General features: G+C 28.2%; 3 protein-coding genes across 3 annotated transcripts in view; 1 reads left to right on the top strand and 2 right to left on the bottom strand.

The window, feature by feature from the left end:
- Positions 1 to 969: 969 nt before the first annotated feature.
- LOC136078668 (uncharacterized) lies at positions 970 to 1866 on the bottom strand. Its single transcript, XM_065794452.1, has one exon. It carries the CDS (start codon positions 1864 to 1866, stop codon positions 970 to 972), a length of 897 nt encoding a protein of 298 aa, XP_065650524.1.
- A 96-nt stretch (positions 1867 to 1962) lies between these two features.
- Positions 1963 to 4088, bottom strand: LOC136078667 (uncharacterized). The gene is made up of 2 exons (XM_065794451.1): positions 2870 to 4088; positions 1963 to 2756 (listed from the first exon to the last, which is right to left on the bottom strand). Exons 1-2 carry the CDS (start codon positions 4086 to 4088, stop codon positions 1963 to 1965), a joined length of 2013 nt encoding a protein of 670 aa, XP_065650523.1.
- Positions 4089 to 10683: 6595 nt separating this feature from the next.
- LOC100203950 (transient receptor potential cation channel subfamily A member 1 homolog) overlaps positions 10684 to 25323 on the top strand; it is a 69728-nt gene continuing 55088 nt past the window's right edge. Inside the window, exons 1-3 of the mRNA XM_065793160.1 lie at positions 10684 to 10864; positions 10956 to 11121; positions 15231 to 16108. Of these exons, the coding sequence (XP_065649232.1) occupies positions 10712 to 10864; positions 10956 to 11121; positions 15231 to 16108 (1197 nt within the window). The 5' untranslated portion in view covers positions 10684 to 10711. The remainder of the gene's footprint in view (positions 10865 to 10955; positions 11122 to 15230; positions 16109 to 25323) is intronic.

Below are 25323 nucleotides of genomic sequence, written 5' to 3'. Positions count from 1 at the left end.
CAGTTCCAGATCTCAAGATATTTGTAGTGACAAGGGAGATGAAAATTATCAGTGTCAGGAAGAAGAAATTTCATTTTTTAATAAATCCTTGTCGTTATTGGGTGAGTCACCCTTGAATAAATGCAAGTTACAAACTCTTAAAAGTTATATTCCTGAGAAAAAGAAAAAGCTTAAAAAACTATAAAAAAAAGGAAGTAAGAACTTTTATCACCTAATTCAGATGATATTGCCATTGATACTTCAGAGGATAATGAATATGAAGCAACTAAAAAAAAGTTTCCAACGGATGTGCTGATGACATTGTTAAAGTGCTCCAGGATTTGATTTGATTGATTTTGACAATATTTGTTGCTCAATGGAGTAATTGAAAAGTGATGAGAGAATTCAATTGTTTGCATGGACTTTTATCTCAAGCAAAAGAAGTTTTAATAACAAAAGTTGTTTTACAGGGTTCCCACTCCTCCTTAAAAACCTCAAATATCCTTAAAAAAAAAAAGCTCATTAAAAGTCCTTAAATAACCTTAAAAAAAGTTCAAATTTAATTGCTCTCCTTAATTTCTCCTTATTTTCTATCATTGTTTTCAAGGAAATTTTATTAAAGTATATAGATTATACTTATTAATAGAGAAGCAAATATTTACTTCTTTGATTCTTTGATGATTTGAAATCCTACACCTATATATATTTATATATATATACACACACACACACACACACACACACACACACACATATATATATATATATATATATATATATATATATATATATATATATATATATATATATATATATATATATATATATACACACATATATATATATATATATATATAATAATAATAATAATAATAATAATAATAATAATAATAATAATAATAATAATAATAATAATTAGAGATTAAAGTGCCATTATTTACAACAATCACAATAGTGATGAAGTAATTCAGAAGCACTAAAACAAGTTGGCTATGAGTTTGGAAAAGCGTTTATAAAAGATTCATATCTTTTTTTAAATGTTTCTAAAGAGGTTGAGTTTCGCGTGTTCATAGATAAACCATTCCAAATTCGAGGTGCAGTCATACAAAAAGAATTTGAGCCCAGAGAAGTTTTTTGTTGATGACGTTTAAGTTGACAACTGTCTAATGATCTAGTTTTTTGTTTTGAAATTCGGACTTCTAGGAGTTCAAATAAATATGCAGGAGATTTAGATAATAAAATTTTATATGTGATAACTGATATCTTATAGATTATTCTTTGATTTATTGGTAACCAATGAAGAGATTTCAGCAATATTTCTGAATTTAAATGAATAGGAGAATGGAAAACGATTTGAGATAAGCTATTTTGAATTCGTTGGAGTTTTTTAATATTTTTTTGATAAGTACCAGATAAAAGACTGTTACAATAGTCAAGCTGAGTGTTAACAATGCCACATGCAATTGTATTTGCAGCTTCTTTAGTCAGACATGGACGAATGTGGCGAAGTGCACGAATATGGTAATTGCTGGATTTAATAGTGTTGTTTATGTGCCTGTCCATAGAGAGTGATGAATCTAGGGTGACGCCAAGGATTTTTACTGAATTTATTGTAGATAGTGTTGTTCCAGAAATAACAATTTTTGAATCATTTTTATGCTTGGTAATTTGTTTTCTAGATCCAAATAAAACAGCTTCTGTTTTATTTGGGTTGAGTAGAAGTCCATTTTCTAGAAACCACTTCGTTACTGCATCAGCACACACATTGATTTCATTAATGCTATCTATGCCTGGGTTGATGACAGTATAAAGTTGGGTATCATCAGCATATTGATGATGATTGGTACCGAGTTTAGCTATAATAGGATATATAGGTGAAACAAACATGGAAAATAGAAATGGGCCTAATACACTACCCTGTGGTACTCCTGTTGAACTTGCTATTAGTCTAGATTTTGTTGATCCAATAGAAACTAAAGATTTTCAAGAGTGCAAGTATGATGTCAGCCATTTTAGTGCAATATCTGTGGCACCAAATTCATCTTTAATACGGGAAATCAGCAGGCTGTGATCAATTGTATCAAATGCTGAAGATATGTCAAGAGATAGGAGAATAGTGTTCAAAGCATCATCAATGTTTAGCAGGATGTCATTGCATATCTTTAACAGTGCTGTTTCGGTTGAGTGATTCGATCTAAAACCAGATTGTAAAGGATTGAAGTTAATAGATGAAGTTACGTGTGGAAGAAGACGAGATAATGCAAGCTTTTCAAGAATTTTGGAAATTGTATTGAGATTTGATATTGGGCGTAGATTTGATAAGTCAAATTCTGCTAGTCCTGATTTTTTGGGAGTTGGTGTTATTTGAGCAACTTTATATGAGGCTGGGAAAACTCCAGATTTGAATGAGAGGTTAGCAAGGTGAGCTATAATTAGACTGAAAAGTTCTGAACAAGATTTAAGGATGTATGTTGGAATAATATCAAGTGGCGATGTCTTAGGTTTGAGAGCTTTGATTATTTTTGACACATCTGTAGGTGTGACTGTACCAAATGTTGCTAAAATATTTACCGGAGGATGTAACTCTGAGATAAATTTGGATTTTGGGTTTTTTGCAAGCCTTTCCTGGATAGTATTTTTTATACTTTCAAGTTTGTTTATAAAATATTGACTTATTATATTGCATTTTGCTTCTGGTATTGTGTTTTTAGTTTTAGAACTAATTGAATGTAGTAATTTCTTGGCAATATTCCATGTTTCTTTCTGATTACCATATGCTGAATTTAGTTTTGCCTTATAGTGATTAAATCTGGATTTATGAATTGCTGCTGATGACTCGTGGCATGCAATTCGATATAGTTTTTTATCTGATAAGTTTTTTTATAACAACGCTCCAGTTTACGACGTCTGATTTTTTTATTCTTGGCATCTGAAAATAACCATTTATCATCATGTTTACCAGGTCGCATTGAATATTTCTGAATGGGTGCTAAATGATCGAGAACAGTTGTTATATTTGCTCTTACTTGTTCAGCATAATCATCCACATTGTTTTCAGGTGATAAGCAACATAGCATTACTTGCAATTCTTTTATAAAGCATGACAAGTTTAGTTTTCTAAAGTTTCGTTTTGAAAACCAAACAGTTTTACTATTTGAAGGTTGATGATAAAGTGCAACCCGAATCATATAGTGATCTGAAATACCCTCATCAGTTACTTGAATATTGTTGAGTGAAATGTCATCATGTCGATTTATTACTAGATCAAGCAAGTTGGCTATACTGGTAGTAGATGATATGCGGGTTGGAGATTGAACTCTTTGTATCATGTTGTAGGTCTCTAGAATCTCAGCAAGTCTTGGATTGCAGGTTGTTGGAGTAGTACCTGGGCAGTTAAAGTCACCACACAGAACAGATAATTCTAAAAAGAAAATATTTGTTGGAATGATTGGATTTGATCGGTAAATAGCAATAATATTGTAGATATTATTTGCCAGATTTAGTTTGGCAGATGTACGTTCATAAGACAGGCAGGTAGACAATAACGAGATTGGTTTGATATATAAGTTGTCCCGGTATACTATTGCAACGCCTCCTCCACGATGATCTGATCGACAGTATTGAATTGTTTTAAAGCCTGTTGGGGCCATATCTTCTTGAATTGCAGGAGGGTCGTCTGACTTTATCCAAGTTTCAGTGAGTATAAAAATATCTAGAGAATGATTATACACTATATCATGAATGATAGCAGATTTTTTTATAGCATGATCAGCTACCCCACTTATAATGATGTTGTTTTCAATTCTTTTTTTATTATTAAACTCGTTTGTAATTTTTGTCATCATTACCAATTCAGTTTCTTTTGGTTTTGATTGATTTTGCTGAATTGATGTTGCTTGTGCATATGTGAATATTGTTGTTGGTTTATTTGATGTTGCTATTGATACATTTAACTTTTCATCTTCAAGAATTTTAAGTTGCTTTAAAAGGTCAGAAACGATATATGATATTTTGCCACACCATTTATGCATATTTTTGGTAACTTCAGCAGATGCACTAGGAATTGTTGGCCAATTTTGCTCTTCTAAACATTCATAGTCGAACTCCATGTTTTTTTGTTTTTTTTATATATATTTTTTATAAATATATGAGAGGGCTACCACGCTGAATAACAGTGGATTACCTCTTGATGTCTTTTGTAGGAGGGTTACCACCCTGAATAACAGTGGATTACCTCCTTAGTATATATATTAACCTTATTACACAGGGACTTATAAACACAAATACTGTAAAAACTTTAGATGTGTTTTTTTCCGATATTATATATATATATATATATATATATATATATATATATATATATATATATATAACCCCTAACTGGTTGTCAGAAAGTTTTTCCGTATTTTGTTGACAAAAAGTAAAAATTAAAATGCAGGACCCGAATTTTTTTTTTGTTAAACTTGATAAACTGCCTGCCCCAACCAAACCCTCAGTCGATGTAGCAGCACTCCTTTGCAAGTCAGGCTATAAGATAGTCGATGTAGCAGCACTCCGTTGCGAGTCAGGCTATTTATCAGTTGATATAGCAGCACTCCGTTGCAAGTCAGACTAGTTGTCAGTCGATGTAGCAGCACTTTATTGCGAATCAGGCCAAAAGTTAGTCAACGTAGCAACACTCCGTGAATGATTTACAGTAAAAAAAAATGAAAATAAAAACATTTTATTAAAAAAAATAAAAATGAAAAACTGTTTATATTATTAAAAACATTCAGAATGTTTTTAAAAACATTTTGGTCAATTAAATTTGCGTTTTTTAAAAAAATGATTAATTTGTAATTAAATTAATGGTTTTAACTTTCTGACAACACACAAATGTTGGATGAAAGTCAATAGTTATTAAAAGTGACGTATTTGTTGGCATAAGAATCATTTTTTTCCTTCCGTACTCCCAAATGCAACAATCTATAGAACTATATATATATATATATATATATATATATATATATATATATATATATATATATATATATATATATATATATATATATACATATATACATATATACATCAACTTGTTTCTCCGTGCAGCGGCCTTGTTCGTCAAGATTCGTGTTTCGGAGTTATTGATTTGGGAGAGGGTTATAACCACAAGTAGCCTTCTTGTATGTAGTGGCCTTCTTGGCCTTGGGGAATTACTTAATATATATATATATATATATATATATATATATATATATATATATATATATATATATATCTATAGTTTGTTGTCTTTTGGAAGAGAGGAGGGAAAAAAGTGATTATTACGCCCACACAGACGTCACTTTTAAGTACTTTTGACTTTCGTCCAACATTTCCGTGTTGGACGAAAGTAAAAACCATTAATTTAATTACAAATTAATCGTTTTTTAAAAAAACCACAAAAACGCAAATTTAATTGACCAGAATGTTTTTAAAAACATTCTGAATGTTTTTATAACATTTTGAATGTTTTTAACAATATAAACAAAGTTTTTATTTTTATTTTTTTTAATAAAATGTTTTTATTTTTATTTTTTTTAATAAAATGATTTTATTTTTATTTTTTTTCTGTAAATCATGCGCGGAGTGTTGCTACATCGACTATCTTATAGCCTGACTCGCAAGGGAGTGCTGCTACATCGACTGACAAATAGCCTGACTCGCAAGGGAGTGCTGCTACATCGACTGACAAATAGCCTGACTCGCAAGGGAGTGCTGCTACATCGACTGACAAATAGCCTGACCCGCAAGGGAGTGCTGCTACATCGACTGAGGGTTTGGTTGGGGCAGGCAGTCTATCATTATTAAAAAAAAAAAATTCCGGTCTTGCATTTTAATTTTTACTTTTTGTCAACAAAATATCGAAAAAACTTTCGGACAACATCTAAGGGTTGTATATATATATATATATATATATATATATATATATATATATATATGTATATTAGGGTGCATCATAAAACAACAATTTAAAAAAATTGATTTTGTCTGACACCTAATCGTGTTCTATATATTAAAAAAACACTGGCTTTCAATTTTTTTAAAGGTCCCTTAACACCCTTGAATATTTGACCGGTCCCTAATGATTTCAAAAAAATAGTTTTTCAAAAGTAGGTCATGTTGGGTCTCAAATTAAGCAAAATTTTATAAAAATTTCAAAAATAATCATCATTTTATTAAAAAAATATTCACATTAGATTTTACTGCAATAAATATGACATTTTAAAGGAAAAATAAAAAAGGTGCATTCTTTGTAGATTTCATAGCAGTGAAATATTAAATGTTTTTTTTTTTAAATGATGATTATTTTTGAAATTTTTTTAAAATTTCGCTTAATTTTAGACCCAACATGACCTACTTTTGAAAAACTATATTTTTGTTAAATATTAAAAAGCGGTCAAATATTGAAGGGTGTTGGGGAACCTCTAAAAATATTCCTTATTCTAAAATTTTTGAAAGTCATTGTTTTTAATATACAGAATAAAATTACGTGTCAGACAAAATCTTTACATTTTTTAAATTGTTGTTTTGTGATGCACCCTAATATATATTTATTATATATATAAATATATATTTATATATATAGAGAGCCCACTTTTTCTTTTTTTGTAAAGCACCTGTTTGATTGAAGTTATTTTGAAAACTGTTTAATTTTTTCAATATTTTATTAGTGCTAATTAAAAGTCTACTATTTAATTGACATGTTGTTTCCTTAAATATTACTTTATATTACTAATTATATATAATTTTAAAACATCTACTTTATAATTTTCATTTTTTTTAATGTTGGTTAAAAGTTGAGGATTGGTGCTTTATTTGATGATTTTCTTTTATAATGTTGCTTTTATTTTCTCTATCAGCATTTACTAACTCTAAATTTTTGTTTTTGTTGTTTGAAATATTACTAATAATAACATAAATAAATCAAATAAAAAAAAGTTACAAAGTGAGCTATAAAAAAATACAGCGTGAAACTCCTAAATCACGGTTGACAATCTTTGAAAAAACACGTTATGAATCTATTTTTCTTTGAAACCAAGGACTATCTCATTGTCAAAAAAACAATTTGAAAAAAAAGTTAAATATTGCATATTTGATTTTACATTAAAGCGAACCAAGCAAAATAGTAGCACATGTAGGCATTTGGGCCTGCATGAACTATACAGGAGTTGTATGCTGTTGATTATTTGAATGTCGAATTAATTTTGATAGATATATTAAAATTTTAGAATATTGATAATGCCTTCTTCCCTCAATTGATATATTTAAAGGAGAAAACAACGATATCAGATATCAATATATCAAGTCTTGTAAATTCAATGCCAAAGAGAGTAAATCAATGATTACAAGAGAAATGTAGTTCTAAAAAATAATAAAGTAGTTTTTTTTGCTGTATTTTTTTTTTAATTGTTCTTACGTATTATTAGAAATATATCCTTAACTTTTGGCTGATCTTTTTTTTAATTAACATGTTTAATTATTTTTAATTTTTTGGTTTAAAAATCATTTTTTAGATTTTTTTTTTTAGATTTCCATGTACAAAGTGGCTGGCCACTTTGTACATGGAAATCAAAGACTTAAATATAATATTTTTTAATCTAGTGGTGTTACATATATTTTAGGTCAAGTTTTGAAATTTGAAATTAGGCTGTCCTTGTTTTTCTTTTACTAATTTCTAGTTCATATAATACTAAATGAAATGTCATTATTTAATGATTCTCTTTGTAATTAGATGACATTAAAGCTGACATATCAATATCTAATGCATTAAAAAGAGCTGCCTTTGAAAAACTAGAGTCTCTTGAAAAGCTATGAAAAAAAGTCTCTTGAAAAGTTATGTTGATAAAAAGAAGCTTGTTAAAAAGAAAAATGAACTTTTTTAATGTTATATATATATATATATATATGTATATATATATATATATACATATATATATATATATATATATATATATATATATATATATATATATATATATATATATATATATATATATATATATATATATATATATATATATATATATATATATAGTATATTATATTTATAATAGTTTATCTATTTATATTCAATATTTATTGAAAAAAAAACGATTCTGTTTTTAAAGTAATCATTTTCTCCTTAATTCTCCTTATTTTCTCCTTGAAAAATTTGGTGTTTGCGACCAAATCTCCTTATAAATTAGGAAAATATATCCTTAATTCTCCTTAAAGTCCTTATTTTTAGCCTCAGTTTTAATAGTGGTGACCCTGTTTTATCAACCCTTAACCCAAAAAAAGGAAAATCACTACCTGTACATGTGAAAGATATGGTAAAAGAGTTTTATTATTCTGACTCTGTTAGCCATGTAATGCCTGGAAAAAAATATTTTCTATCTGTTATGGAAAATGGGGAAAGAAAACATATTCAGAAAAGATTAGTTTTAAGTAATTGGAAAGAAGTTTATCAATTATTTTCAGAAAAGTATCCAAATATCAGAATCGGGTTTTCAAAGTGGTACTCACTGTGTGTGTATGTACCATTCACCAAAATATTAAGCTCATGATAGTCAGATCACATATGGATGAATTACAACTAGAAGATGAACTAGAAACCCCTATTAAGAACTACAAACATGCTTTGGCTATAATCCAATGCAATCCTTTTTTGCCAGCCTGTCCTCGAGGCGAATGTAAAAATTGCCCTGGAGTTGCTATGCTAAAGGAATGGCTGTTGCAATGATATGAAATTAAAGGAGTTGAAGAAATTGAGTATAAACAGTAGACTACAGCAGATAGGTCTCAGCTTCAAACCTTTATACATTCCACTGATAAATTTTTATTATAAATTTGAAGGAAATTTATGTCATGGTAGTTGTGTGCTGCTTTTGGAATGTAATACTTATGACACAATTGCAGTTCATCTTTTTCAGCGTAAACTTATTATTTTTTTAAAAGTGAAATTTGAAGTATTAAAAGTAACATATTTTAGTAACGGCTGTGAAGCACAATACAAAAACTGTAAGAATATAATAAATTGGTGTTATCACAAAGTATACTTTTGTATACCAGTCGAATGGCATTTATTTGCCACTAGTCATGGTAAGGGCCCTAGTAATGGAGTTGGAGGAATTTTTAAACGTGAAGCAGTAAAAGCAAGCTTACAACGTCCATACCATGACCAAATAATGACCACTTATCAATTATATGCGTTTGCTAAAGAAAATATCCATGGAATTTCCTTCGAATACCTCACTGCAAATGATTGGCAAATCGAATCCACAATATTGAAGGAAAGATTTTTGAATGCTAAAACGATTCCTGGTACCCAAAAACTTTATAGCTTTAAACCATTATCAACGAATGAACTTCAAGTACAAGATTATAGTTCCAGTTCTGTGTCTAGAATTGAAATAATTATGTCACAGAATGTTAGCCAGCTCAACTTCAGTTCAATTACTGATTACATGGTTGTAGAGTATGATGAACATTAGTGATAGGTTGTGTGTTGGAGAGCGATCCAGAAAAAAGAGAAGTAATCATGTATTCATGTATATATATATGTATATATATATATATATATATATACATATATATATATATATATATATATATATATATATATACAACCCTTGGAATTAAGAAAATTGAGGTCGTCAATAACCTGCCGACCTCAATCTTTTATAGGTCGGCTAGAAAAGTTTGATACAAAGGTCTTGCTGTAAAACATTGAAACAAGGTTGGCAATTTTTTGCCGACCCCAAACACTTTTAGGTCAGCAGTTAGGTCGGCATTAATTCCGACCTAACTGCTGACCCTAATTCCGAGGGTTGTGTGTATATATATATATATATATATATATATATATATATATATATATATATATATATATATATATATATATATATATATATATATATTTATATATATGTATATATATGCCAAGTTTAACCAAATTATAGTATATTTGGTATAGGGTAGGTATTATATAACCTAGGGCCTATGTTCAATAAATTACCTTAAAATATTGTATGATTATAAGGTATTTAAATATTAAATTTTTAGAACCTACTTATACTTTAAAATTAATTTTAAAGCTGTTTATGGGAATCCCAAAAAGATTTTTTCATGGTATATCCACAATAGAAAAAGCAATGCGTAAAAATAAAACTATGACCTTTGACCATTGCTATTTTCACCAGGTTCACCTATTTTCAGACCAGACCACTTTGCTTCAGACCAGACCACTTTGCTATTTTCGCCTATTTTCAGACCAGGTTTAAAGGTCAAATGACCAATGACCAATAACTTTTTTTTCTATTGAACTTAACACTTTTTTTGTATAGATGCAAAGTTTTTCGTCTGTGCAAGAGCTTCTGTTTGCCACCAAAATCAACTTCCTAAGATAATAGCAAAAAAGTTATGGCATTTTAAATAACCAAGGTCAAGTGAAAAGTTCAAAACATTGAAAGGTCATATCTCAGGAAATAATTGATCTTAGTCAAAATAATTTACATATATTTCTGCTGTCCATATGCTCAACATGTGAGCCAATTTTCATCAAAATTCGAGTCGGTGATGTTGGATTTGACTAAAAAGTGGTTCCACTTGATGTGGAATCTCCCTTAAGTAAACTTAGTGTTTGCGAATTTTTACAAGTACTTTATATAGAAAGACAACTATGTTTTTTGCTTATAATTTAAAATTGTATTTCAGTTTTTACAAAATAATGACAAACAAAGAAAAGAATGGAAATGATCATCATTTTTTAACAAAATTTCACCAAGATGAAATCCTTAGTGTTTTAGTACCACTTGATCCAAATTCAAAGCAAAAAAAAGCAGATGCTTTAAACAAAGCCTCTCTGTTGACATTACATCAAGTATGTAATATACCTAACATAATTTTTATAATATTTTTATAATTAGTTCTTTTTAAAATGTCTTACGAGTTTTGGTTAAATAATATTCTAGGCAGCTAGAGATGGTCAGGTAAAAACTGTTGAAAATTATTTGAGTCAATATGGTAAAGACAGAAGAAAAGTTAACAAGAAAGACGAAGAGGAGACTACAGCTCTTCATTATGCAGTTCGATATGGTCATTTTAATATTGTAAAATTACTTGTTGAAAATGGAGCAAGTAAGGTTTTTCTATTTTTTTGGATATGTTTTCTTTTTATATATATTTTATATTAATTCAACAAGATTCATAAAATTAAAAAGAAAAAATTAATAATATTATGAATACTAATTTGACAAAATGTATTTTTTTTTTGTGATAAAAACTTGAGATTAAGTATTGGCTTTATGCTTGATTACTAATTAATAAAAGAACTCAATCAAAAAGTATCAAGTATTTTAAAATGCACACCTTTAAGTTTGCAACGAGGAAAAATTTCCTATATCTTTCTTTGAATGCTTATTCGAAAGGTTATTTATGAAATAAAATTTACATATTTCTTCAACATTAAAATTTATCCCACCACATTGGAAATAAAGTTCACCATTACTTATCCTAAATAAAACATGAATTTTGCATAGTTAAAATACAATTTTAAGAAAAGCTCCATCATTTATTTTTAAATAATTCAAAAAGGTGAAACTATTATGCTAAAAATTGTGAAATAAAATAAATTAACTAAAGTACTAAGTTGTACAACCTCACCAAAATCATCTTTGAGTAAAATTTTAAAATGGATCACAAAGGTGTGAAAAACTGTTTTGGAAATTATTTGTCAAAATGTCATCTCATTAATATAGTAGTCAAAACTATTAAGCACCTTCAAAAACAGTATAATTCAAACTTTCAGTAAATTATATTGGGTAGCTTCATATTTTTGAGGGCAAAATAAATCAACACAAGTAGATAGATATTCTGAATATTGTTACTACAAACTACTTTCCAAATGGTTGCTGTCATTTTCAGAATGATAGAGCAGGCCTTGTTAAGAAGCGTTACGCTATTTAAATTTTACGTACAAAATGGCAATCTCACCCTCACATTTAGCCATTTACTTCTATTTTTAAATTTAATTTAAGTTACATTAAAATGTTTGTATTACATTTAACTATTTTGTTTATTTATTTATAGTTTCAAATCAATAATTTTTTTTCATTCCTTTACAAAAGTGCTAATATACAAAAGTACTTAATTCACTTATAACTATATAAATGCATTATTTAGACATGTTGTGTTTGTATTAAAGAGAATTTTAAAAAAAATGTTTAGGCTAAATTTTTTTAATTAAAACAAAAGACAAAATGAATACTGAGAAAAACTAATTTTTTTTATTTTAGTTGAAGCTTGTCTTTTCCATTTTATTGTAGGCCTAAAAGTCAGCATAATATATGCCACAATCTGCAGACTTTATAATTTATTCAACCCTAACCCTAACCCTGAGACATTTGCTTGGACTATTAAATAGTCTATTGGGTACTATCTGTGCTTTGAATCAAGTTCTTTAACAAATTTAAAAATGAAGTACCAAAAACTATAAAACACAAAAAACCATCGTCATCACCAAGTTCTCTAAATCTATCATTCACTAGCATTCGTAGTGTTCGAAGTAACTTTTTTTCTGTTGAGTGTTATTTATTGCAAAGTTCATCAGACCTACTTGCTCTTTGTGATACTAATTTGAAGGTTGTATGAGTCAGAAAAACATGAAGATGGGAGAGGGTTCCAAATGGTTGAAGTGCGGGTAAAAAAGCTAGACAAATAAAAGTTTTTGAAGTATGCAGGGACAGATACAGTAAAAGAATGAGACTTATAATTGTTTAATTGACGACTACAATTTTTCAAAGTTATAACAATACTAATAAATTTAAATCGGAATCCCAAGAAAAATTCAGGGAAAATAAAATCAAAAATTATCTGGCCACCCTGTTAAATTTTTTTTAATTGTTTAAGTAATCCTTAAGTGCATAAGTTAGTATTAAATAACTTTAAAACTTTAAGAAAAAAAAGTTTATAAAGTTTTTCTTATATATATATATATATATATATATATATATATATATATATATATATATATATATATATATATATATATATATATATATATATATATAAACTAATTTTTTTTATTTTAGTTGAAGCTTGTCTTTTCCATTTTATTGTAGGCCTAAAAGTCAGCATAATGTATGCCACAATCTGCAGACTTTATAATTTATATACATATTAATTTATGGGTTTGTTGGCAACTACTTTAGTAACTCATACAAATAAAAGTAAATTCAAATATTATAAACTAGTTACGGTGATCAAGCCTTCTCAGGAAGCGCTTGTGGTCGCACACCTTGTTTGTCCACGTTTAAAGTTTACAGAGCTTGATACAAGTTGATGAAACAAAACATATTATCTTTTATAAAAATTTATTAACAATTGAAAGTTTTGATAAGAAATTTATTCACGATTTTCATCAGTCTGTATAATTAGGAAACTAATTTGCTATGTACACTAGAACTATGAGAAATTTTGCTAATATTCTTTCTTACATTTATTCGTTTTGACATCTGTAAGCTTTTAAAAATGTTTTTGCTATATTTGACATTTTTTCTCAATACTTATATAATAGGAAAATAAGAAAATAAATTGCTATTTATTTGTAAAATATATTATATGATTAATAAATTTTGTAATGAAATAATAATAAATTTTGTAATAAAAAAATTAAATAAAAGAATAACATGGTTTCTTTTATAAATGTATTTACCGCATTTGATGCATGTCTGAAATTGTTTCTTTAATATTGCCCAATTTCCAATGTATTTACAAGATACTCAAGATAATGAATATAACAATTGCTGTGTTTGAAAAAATGTATTTAAAAACTTAAAAAAAAGTATTAAATAGGCTCCTAAAAATTTCCTTAAAAAGTTTAGTAAATTAACAAACTAACCCACAAACTTTTGGAGGATCATCAATAACAATAATTTATCAGGGAATAAACTAATAGGTTTAAATCCACAATACTGACTGAAAAAAGTCGCAAAAAAATTGTATATCAAAAAATATTTTATTTTCGTTATATTTTTATCTGCTTTTTTTCTCGACTTGTATCAATTTTGGTAGTGGAAAATAACAAACGCCCTAAAAAAAAGGAAACAAAAACATTAAAATATTTAAGGATATTATTTTTTTATAATTTTTTTTTTTTTAATTTTCTAATTTTTTTAGTTTATTATATTTAAATTTTCTATTTTGTATAGTTTTCATTTCCTTTCTTCAAGTATTGTTTTATTTTCTCTAATTTCTTATAGCTTTATTTTGCCGCAAATTCTTAAAATGCTTAACATATAAAAGCGTGATCAAGTTCTCTAAAAAAAATTTTTTAAGCCTGGACTAACAAAGCTTGGGACCGCACGCTCTTCCGGGAAGGCTTGCTGATATAGTTTTTAAAAGCTGAAACAATCAAACATTTGACATTTGATTTATAACAAAGTTTTAGTGAATTTTACAATATTTTTTAAAACATTTTAAAGTTTATTGGTTTATACATTTTAACATTTATAGCATCCAAATGTCGTTGGAACTTACTTTCACCTGCTTGGGAAGGGTGTTATTTTTTTAACACCCATCCCAAGCAGCTTATTAGGGAATTCCTAATAAGCTCAAGGAGAGAGTTTCCTCTCCCCTTGAGCTTATTAGGAATTCCCTATTTATTTTCAAAAAATGTAAAATAGTTTTAAAATTTTTTTGCAAAAAGAAACAATTTTTTTCTCTGCTTAAGTGTGTTTAATAAAAAACTAATTTCTTACATAAATATGTTAAAACATCATATGATAAATTTATAAATTTATCATATGATGAAAAATATTTGATGTGATAAAATGATAACAAATTTATCTAGAAAGTACTAGTTATCCTGCTTTCAAATTTCAAAAAAATCTTGAATCTTTTTATCTTGCAAAGGTCTCAAAATATATTGCAAAAATATTTATATTCAATAACAATTCGAGATGATACTTCCAATTTATTGGCATCATAAAAACAAGTGTGATATGATTTTCAATATATCAACATTGTTATCAGCATGTTTATGATTATCCTACCCTTAGTAAATTACATATTGAATTTTTACACAACATTATCTTTGTCAAAGTTTTTTTATAAATAAGTTTTTAAACACATGAGATATTTTTAATTACACAAAATGCATTTATAATTCCAGATTTTTTCTGGATATTTCTTAAAAAAAAAATTTTAATTTACAGTTTTAATTTTATTAAAATATTTTTTTTATTAAGGTGTTAACATACAAGGTGAATATGGCGCTACTCCATTACACTATGCAGCTCGATATATGAAGAAAACAGACATAGAACAAATGAACATTGAAAATAAGGAGCCATCTGCAACAATCCAAAAGTATCATTCACTAAGCCAAATAGAAAAATTTGGCATGTTACATGGCAGCAAAAAAAATCTTTCAAAAGTACCAAAATTTGATATCAGTAAAAAATCTATAAAAAGAAAAATTCATGGTTCTTTTGATGAATTTAATTTACTCTATGTAAATAACTTCATTGATTCTAATATAAAGACTTTATACTCTGAACCAAGTGTTGTTTTTCATTCAAAACGGCATAACAGTTTTCATTATGGATATGAAAATACAAATAAAAAAGAAGGTAATAGTGCAGTTGTCATTTTAGGTGATTTAAGCCAACAAGAAATGGCAAACATGAAAAGTGTTGATGCACTTATTTTACCACCTATAAAAAATGTTTCTTTCTCAGAAGTTGAACTCGATCAAAATTCTAGTAGGATTTCTACTGTTGTTTCTGCTGCCAATATTTCTTCTGATTACAATTTCCCTGTGAATAATTGTTCTGAGCATATTTCTGCTAGTAATAATTCTTTTGATCAAGTTTCTTTTGAAAATGTTTCTTCTGCTGACATCAATGCCAAAGAAAAATTAGTTAAAAAAAAGCCATATCTTTTTAAGAGAAAAAGAAACAACAATAAAGCACACCAAAATTCAATATTGATGTATCTTATAGAACAAAAAGCAAATATTAACTCTAAAGACTTTAATGGTTCTACTCCTCTCCACTATGCTGCCATGAGAGGAAATGCTGTTGCTGTAGAGATGCTGCTTATGCAAAAGAACATAAATATTGAGGTAAATTTATTTTAGTATTATTTTTTACATAAAAAGTAATGAAAAAAGAAAGCATTTCAATTTTTTTTCGAATTAACATCTTTAATCTATTTATGTATACTTATTTAGGTATATTTATGCAGGTCTGTAGCGATGATTAAACATTTAAATGATGACTAATTAATATGACTATTATACTGCAAAGTATGATATTATTCAAAGTATATCTTACTAAAATAGATGTAATATATATTATTATAATAGATATAACATAATAATAATAATAATAATAATAATAATAATAATAATAATAATAATAATAATAATAATAATAATATATATATAATAATATAATAATAATAATAATAAAAATATAATAATAATATATTATTATAATATTATTATAATAGATATAACAGATATAATAGATATTATTAATGGTTCATGAAAGAGAGCTTCTTTTTTGTTTTTTGCTGTTGTTTGCTGTTGTTTTAGCAAATATTAATGACAATTTAAAACTTTTTGTTAATGGGACATGTTACAGAAAAATCTCATCATGATACATTAGTAAACATTTTGGACATTAACATAACTGTAGCTAATACTGGAAAACACTTTTTCACTAAGATTAATTTCTTTAAAAAACAGGACTCTGTTATAGCATGCATATTGATGACATTTATGAGCTTCACTGTAAAACATTTTTGGAAACAAGTTGAAACACTGTTGAAACTCCAGAAAATCCAAGTTTTACCAGTTGGCAGTTGGGTTACAATAAATCATTAGAGTAGCAGAGTTTATTTTGCCATTATATTTTATGATTTTTGTGACACTCTTTAATATCTACTTAATCCAGAACTGGAAGATGACAAAGAAAAAGTTGCAAAAGTTCTATCCTCTCAACCTGTTCCAATAAAATATCTGAAAATGTAAATCATCTTGAAGGTTTGGTAAAAACTCATAGTTTATTTTTAGTCTAATAAATTTGAGTGGGGACAACGATAAACCTTGGCTGAATTGTTCTTCAGGTTTTGTTAACCAATTCCAACTTTTCATTGATTATGTTGTCTGACTTTAAGTTATCATCAACTGCACTGAATTGGAAATCAAGCTTGTATCAGAGTTAGTTGGTTTTGTTTTTAATGAAGAGGACAGGCGAAATATACTGTTTGTTGTTTAGCAAAGTAGGGGCTAATTCAGAGAGTTTAAAAATATAAAAACAACCGAGTGTGGCCAAGAAACTAGGGTGCTTACAAAGCATGTAGAAAGGATTTTTTTACATTTTTTGCATTTTTTACCAAGAACAAATGAAGAATAAAAGTTGTTGAGTTTATAAATTTTATAAATTATTTTTAAACAATTTTTTTATTTTTTTTTGTTAGTTGCTTTTAATCTTAACAACAATAATTAATCTTTTTTTTTTAATCAAATTTTGTAAAACTATAAAGAAAAAAACATCTGCAAGAGGGCTTTTGTATAATGCCACAGTTGAAAATTATTGTTATTAATTTTAAAATTGTTAAGAAATACATAATCAGAAAATGGAGCAAATTTAGCAGAGAGAGTTAGAATGATGAGAAATTATTCTATTCATTTATTCTAAAATTGTTTTTAAATTTGAAATTAAATTTTTTAGTGCATTTTGAGTACATATAAAATAATAGACCTTTTAGAGTTCATAGAAAAAAAAAGAGTTTTGTTTCAATGTTTTTCTATTGACTTTGAAATTTGGGGGTTTAAAAATTAATTTTGAATTTTTTTTAGTAAAAAATTTATTTTCCTATTAGCTCAACCCATCCAGATGATTGAGGATTCAAAGGGAAAAGAAATTAATTAAAAGTTATAACCATGTACCCTGAAATATATACAGGGTGTATACATATTTTTACCATTATAATATTAAAAATATGTATAAAAAAGGAATGGTTACCTGAACATTTTTAATAAAAAATGCTTTAAAATTATAAATAAAATATTTACAGTTTAAACATTAAAGTTAAATTTAAAAGTTCACAAATTTATATTGTTTTCATAATAATAAATTTAAGTTAAATCTTTACATTTTTTAAATGAAATCAGTTTACTAAAAGTAAATAACACTTGTTCAAAAACTGCTAATGTTGAAATAACTCTTGTGCACAGAGTTAAATAAGCCTTGAAAATAAGTTTATAGTTGATTAAACTTATCTAAACAAGTTATCAAGATATTAACTAAAAAACTTTTTCGTTTTTTTTTAACTTTACCATATTATTTCTATTTCTAAACCTACTTTTGATTTACAATTCTGCTTTCTTTTTAAATAAAAATAATTGGTTTGTTTAATGGTGTGTTATCTGTAGAGGTTTTTTTTTAAATTATTATATTTACGCATGAGCTTTGCTTTTCCTTTTTTTAATTTGCAATTTTAATAAAACTTTTTTGTTGCACTTCAGTTTATGAAGAGTTTCAGTTCTCAGATGACACTTTTGATAAAATAAAAATATAACTAAACCTTAATCTGGTTTTCTTGAATAACTTTTATAAGGAAAAAAAACAGTTTTTTGTTTTCACTGACAAATTTATTTTTATATTTCATTATGATTTTATTAGAGCAATTCGTTTTTAACAACACAGCCGTATTCATTTCTTTCTGTTTAACTAACAGAGTATTCTTAAAACTTTTTATAGTTCAAAAAAATTTGATATGTAATAGCAACTTACCAAGTGAAATTCTTTTTTTTAGGCTGCGGGCCATAATATAAAAAGATGCTTTAAAGTTAACTTTTGTGGTGTAGTTGTGAGATCTAAAAAATTCCAATGTAAATTAGGTTGCGGAAATTCTAAAATAAAAATTTCTAAATTCAAAAACCTGCAGTTTTTGACTTATTGAGCTTCGAAAAACCATCAAAAGGATCTATTGATTTTTTTGATTTTTTGGGTTTACTTATTAAAAAAATATTTTTTTCATAATGCCATTGGATTTTTAATTTCAAATGATTTGAAGACGAAAAAATTTTGTTTTTAAGTATTAAACGAAGGTATCGCATTAACTTGTTGGTATCATGTAAGAATATCGACTTTATCGATTTATAGTTGATTTAAACTGTACAATAATATTTTACAATCTGATTCTCCACAAAAAAGCGTTTTAAATTATTTATAAATATAAAAGTTAAAAACTATTTGCTGATAGAACTTGATTTATTGTAATACAAGTCTGCTAATAAGTCTGCTTCGTATTTATCTTAATCATCACCACCATCCTTGTCAGCTGCAGAATCAGTGTCCTCCCACTTTGTTCAGTTAATTTATATACAAACACTGTTTAGTTTCATAACCAGCAGTAAAGTTACACTTTACGAAGTTCAGTACACTTTCTAGCACTAGTCAGGGTTCATAAACCATTTAATGGTGACTCCTGCTTTACTAATCAACCTAAATCACTCATGTGGTTGCATCATACACTCATAAGACATTAAATCACTCATACAGTTGCATTTCTTCGTTGTTTCTTTGCGAAGCTGCTTAAAAAAATTAATCCTGCATCTTTTGTTTCCGCAAGACTTGAATGTTGCACAAACCATTTTTATAGCATTTTATAGAAATTTTTTATTATTCAGTTCAAAACAATATGTTATTAATGAATAATAATAAAAAAAAAAACATTTAGCTAAGTTTTTTAGTGCCCATATTCCAAGTTTCTACTTTTTATTTTAGCCACCTAATAATTTTTATCTCAGTATATCACATGGCAACACAAAATATTCAAAACTGAATTGATATTTTGATCAAACTTACTTAATCCTACAGAAACACTCTACTTATATAAAACAAATTTTTTTTAAAAAAGGAGCTTATGAACCATTTTATGACTTCATAAAGTATTACTAAAACAATACTCAGCCAACATAGATACAGGTACTGTTTGGGTCATTAACTGGTACCCATTTGGGATGCCCTCGGGGATCCTGCCTAATTTTGATAGTGGTTTTTATCTGGAGCTCATATAGGTTAACCTACCGTATATATTAGGGTGATTCATATTTGAGGAATTTTTGAAAATTAGGTTGGTTCTAAAATTATTTAAAATTATTTTTATAGTGGTGACCACCACTATAAAAATAATTTTAAGCCCAAAAATTTTAATGTCATATGACTTTAGAGGTCCCCGCCAGTCAAATTTGTGTATAAAAACATAGCAAACTTCAGGGGTCTGACGGGGACCTTTAAAATCAACACAAAAAGCCAACTTTTCTTCTATATAGTATATTTTGGACTACTTATTTATAATAGGGTAGGACTAAAAAGAAATACGGTGGTATTTATTCCACATGATGTGGAGAAAGTGGCGAAAAAACCGTTTTTTTTTACATAAGGTGATGCATTACTATGTATAACTGACGCTGGTTTATTCTTCATATTTAGGCCAAATTTTGAAAATTAATATTAGAACTAACCATGAATAATGTTTATATAGAATGGGCATGTCAATAACTATCCACCCCCTCTCCCTATTATTGGAGATTTATACCCCCTCTATCCCTTCTTCGTCGGAAGGGGGGGGGGGACGAAGTTATTTAAATTTTATTATAAATCATATTATTTAAAATTATTTTATTTTCTTTAGCAAAAAAAAACATCATTTGGCAATATAAATATTAAAATCATATGTAAATATAATATAATATATTGCAATGTATAAATATAGTATATAAATCATGTTATTTTTTTCTCTGCTTTCCTATTGCTTCATACGCTAGCTGCAACTGTTCCTTGGTTTCTGACCCACGGAGGTGATCTCGTCTTTGTATAAGTTCCTGACGATCATCCTCATTGTGAACATTGTTCACAAACTCTAATACAAGTTTTACAGCCCTTTCAGAACAATTGTTCACTACTTCAAGTTTACTTACAAAATTGGAGAATGTTTTGAACTGGTCAACATAGCACCACATAGGAGCAGGACTGTTTAACCAAAAATTGTCCTCCATTCTTGTCAGGTTTAATAAACTGAAGATGAACCAAGAGTTCTCTCCAATTAATGGAGCAAGTCCTGGTGGCACTTCTTGTTTAAATTTTAACTCATTTATCAAGTTTGACTTCTCTGAAGTCAAACTTGATAAACGAGTTGAAAATGATTAGGAACTGGTTTGGAGGATAACTTGATAAATGAGGCTCTGAAAATGATTAGGAACTGGTTTGGAGGGTAATGTTTTTGCGATGTTTTTTTCTCCACATCAGGAAGGGTATGGTCTAGGTGCAAGTGGAACCATAGTTTCATCTAAGTACGAGGTGTGTCTTTTCATTGACATTATTGTACTTTCAATTCCGTTTAGAGCTCTCTTGGAATCAGAGTCGTTTTTCTCTACATGTTCTTTGCACTGTACCATTTGCCAATAGGCTTTTACATCCTGAAATGGTGCCGCTGAGGGCAATGAGGTTCTCAGAAACCAGACAGAATAGAAAATTGAGATAAATTCTGCCATTGTCTTCAACTCTTTATTTTGGGTAGCAGTCAAATCATAGGGCAGATGTGTACTCAATATCTGAATCTTCTAGTGGCTTTTTCTCATGCTAGTGGCTGTGTTTCTCATGCTAGGTTTATGTCAAAATGGCTTTTGACATGAACCTAGCATGAGAAACACAGCCTGGAGCTCGAACTTTGAAAAATATTTTAGGATACAGATACATCAGGGTAAGTTCCAATAACTCCCTATAATCCCCTCTTGGAAATATGTCAGTGTTTAATGCATCTTTGCAAAACTGGATAGTTTTCTCAATCTGGGTTGCCAAGAAAGTATTGCTGATGGAATTGGTATCAAACCTTATTAGATTAGAAGAATCAACAGTTTCCTTGATGTCATTCCAGTTTGTCTGAAACCGTTTGAACATTAAATTTTCTGGAGCTACTGTTTTGCCTGAGGTAATTTGCTCCCAGAAATGTTTGAAATGAAGTTCATATATATGATTCCTACAGGCAAGCTCTAATAAAATAGATTCCTGTCTTTGACTGAACCTAATATTGGTTCCTGATTGTCTTCCAGTATTTGAGGCAGTTGTGTCAAAACATAGTCCCTTCACATCGTCACGTATTCCCTAATCTTCCAGTACATTATACAAAGCTTCATACTGAGCAGCTCCAGTCCCATGCTCCGTTGCTGGAATTCCAAGCAGCTTAATGTCTCCATCAATATTAGTTGAAACAGCAAACTAATTTTGTAAGTAAACTTGAAGTAGTGAACAATTGTTCTGAAAGGGCTGTAAAACTTGTATTAGAGTTTGTGAACAATGTTCACAATGAGGATGATCGTCAGGAACTTATACAAAGACGAGATCACCTCCGTGGGTCAAAAACCAAGGAACAGTTGCAGCTAGCGTATGAAGCAATAGGAAAGCAGAGAAAAAAATAACATGATTTATATACTATATTTATACATTGCAATATATTATATTATATTTACATATGATTTTAATATTTATATTGCCAAATGATGTTTTTTTTTGCTAAAGAAAATAAAATAATTTTAAATAATATGATTTATAATAAAATTTAAATAACTTCGTCCCCCCCCCCTTCCGACGAAGAAGGGATAGAGGGGGTATAAATCTCCAATAATAGGGAGAGGGGGTGGATAGTTATTGACATGCCCATTCTATATAAACATTATTCATGGTTAGTTCTAATATTAATTTTCAAAATTTGGCCTAAATATGAAGAATAAACCAGCGTCAGTTATACATAGTAATGCATCACCTTATGTAAAAAAAAAACGTTTTTTTCGCCACTTTCTCCACATCATGTGGAATAAATACCACCGTATTTCTTTTTAGTCCTACCCTATTATAAATAAGTAGTCCAAAATATACTATATAGAAGAAAAGTTGGCTTTTTGTGTTGATTTTAAAGGTCCCCGTCAGACCCCTGAAGTTTGCTATGTTTTTATACACAAATTTGACTGGCGGGGACCTCTAAAGTCACGTGACATAAAAATTTTTGGTCTTAAAATTATTTTCATATTGGTGGTCAACCATTCCAGGTAGGACCAACTTAATTTTCAAAAATTCCTCAAATATGAATCGCCCTAATATATATATATATATATATATATATATATATATATATATATATATATATATATATATATATATACATATATGTATATAATTTTACCTTGTTCACTTACTTCAAGTATTGTGTTAAATTTTGTTGCATTTTAACAAATTGTTATGAATGGGATTATAACTGTTGCTTTTTCTACTGGACATTCTAGCTCTGTTGTTAAGTGTTGTTGATGAACCAGATCATCTTTTTATTATTGGCATCAGATTATTTCATTATTTTTTGGTAAATTTTTGATTTCATTTTAAATAATAAAGTGTATAATCAGTGCTTCCTGCAAGCGTACCTGTATATTTTATGATCTTAATTAAAGATCATTAAAGATTTTAATAATAATAAAGATATTGATGATGATAAAACAATCTTTCTAACAAAATTAAGAGAATTATCCGCAACAATTTTTTATTTGCTGGCAAATTGGCTCCTTTTATACATAAATTTGCATTGTGTAAACTTATTCAATACGCCAATGATTCCCATTTAAATTAACAAACCAGTACAAAGTTTGGCACTCTGCTGACATTTTGTTTATGGAATTCAAAAACATTGTTGATGTATAATTTATGGAACACAATTTTCAATGATTTTCACAATTTATGTGTTTGTTTATGGTCTTCTGTATAATACACAAACATTAAATCGACTAGAAAAAAAAAAGGCGTAAAGGAATCGAAACACATGATAAGATTGAAAATTAAAAATTTAAAAGAGCAAAATCTTAAAAACTGCACAGTTGAGAAATTTTAACCATCATTTTTTTATACCTTAAAACACACAATAATTTGTTAAATGATGACTCATGACTGTACTAGGAAAATGATCGATACAGTTAGATGGCCTGTGGTCTATTTAGAAAAAAAGTTATATGCCTATTATATTAAAAAAGAGAAAGTTGAAAAATTAAAATTTAGTTTAACTTTTATAACAACACTTATTTTTATTAATGCTGCTGATAAACGCTTTGATCAGACCAATTTTTTTGAAAAAAACATTAAGCCGGAACCTTTCTTCGTGAAAAGCAATATGGTATTAAGTTTTTAAAATTTTAAAATTATCTTTTAACTAAAATCTTTTAAAACCATCTTTAAAAACCAAAAAGATCTGACTATCCGATATTTTTAGCAGAAAACTGTTTTTGTTGTGTAAAGTGTATGCATTTATTACTAAAAAACCCTTTTAATTCATGGTAAGACATATATAAACATGAAAGAATAAAGAAGTCAAAGTATAAAACATATTTTAGTACTTTGTATAGGCTCCTTAAACTTTTAAAACAGTTTCTGTTCTACACAGCATTGAGGCAGCAAGAGACTCTGGCATTAGTTTATGACACCATACTTTATGGCTTTCCTCAGATCTCCTATTAAGGCTATGTTCTGTTATTACTTAACAGTTTTCAATAAAGTATAATCTAGTAAATTAAACTCTATTGGAAATTGTCTGGTAAGTTCGAGCATTTTCATTTAGATGTAAAAGGTATAAACCAGTGCGACTGATGGCAAGGTGTAAACCAGCGCGACTGTTGGCAAGGTGTAAACCAGCATGACTAATGGCAAAGTGTAAAGTAGCACAACTGTTGGCAAGGGTTGCAACACGTATTGTAATTTCTGGATATTGTTTAATTGGAGGTGCATTGTTATATGGATTAAAACATGAGTTTGGTGGCTGCCAAACATTGACTTGGTGTACTGCAAACTGCTTAACTTGCACTTCATCTGACAATATAAAGTATAGCCACACTTTACCAGTCCAATCTTTGCATTTATTGCTAAATTTGTGGCAATCACAAATATTTTTTTGAGAAAGGGGTTTTATTTTAGCACAGTACAATCAAAGATCTAAGTGCTTGGCAAGGCACCTTTGAAGTTTGCAATAACATTTACTTTGGAGGCATTAGGATTTCGGGAGCTTGTAATCTTTATGTTTTTCTCAGTTAAATGGCATTTCATGTATATATATATATAACTCCTAACTGGTTGTTAGAAAGTTTTGTTGACAAAAAGTAAAAATTAAAATGCAAGACCAGAATTTTTTTTTTTGTTACTTGATAGACTGCCTGCCCCAACCAAACCCTCAGTCGATGTAGCAGCACTCCGTTGCGAGTCAGGCTATTTGTCAGTCGATGTAGCAGCACTT

The sequence above is a fragment of the Hydra vulgaris genome, chromosome 03, assembly GCF_038396675.1.
Source record: "Hydra vulgaris chromosome 03, alternate assembly HydraT2T_AEP".
Lineage (NCBI taxonomy): Eukaryota > Metazoa > Cnidaria > Hydrozoa > Anthoathecata > Hydridae > Hydra > Hydra vulgaris.
Note: the sequence above shows the minus strand (reverse complement) of the source record. Positions and strands in the feature narration are given on the sequence as shown.

Excerpts from the sequence above, each read along its gene's own strand:
- LOC136078668 (XM_065794452.1), bottom strand. The coding sequence starts at position 1,866 with ATGTTTGTTTCACCTATATATCCTATTATAGCTAAACTCGGTACCAAT.
- LOC136078667 (XM_065794451.1), bottom strand. The coding sequence starts at position 4,088 with ATGGAGTTCGACTATGAATGTTTAGAAGAGCAAAATTGGCCAACAATT. Across the intron at positions 2,757-2,869 it reads CAGACGTCGTAAACTGGAGC|CATATGGTAATCAGAAAGAA; the intron begins GTTGTTATAAAA and ends AACTAAATTCAG.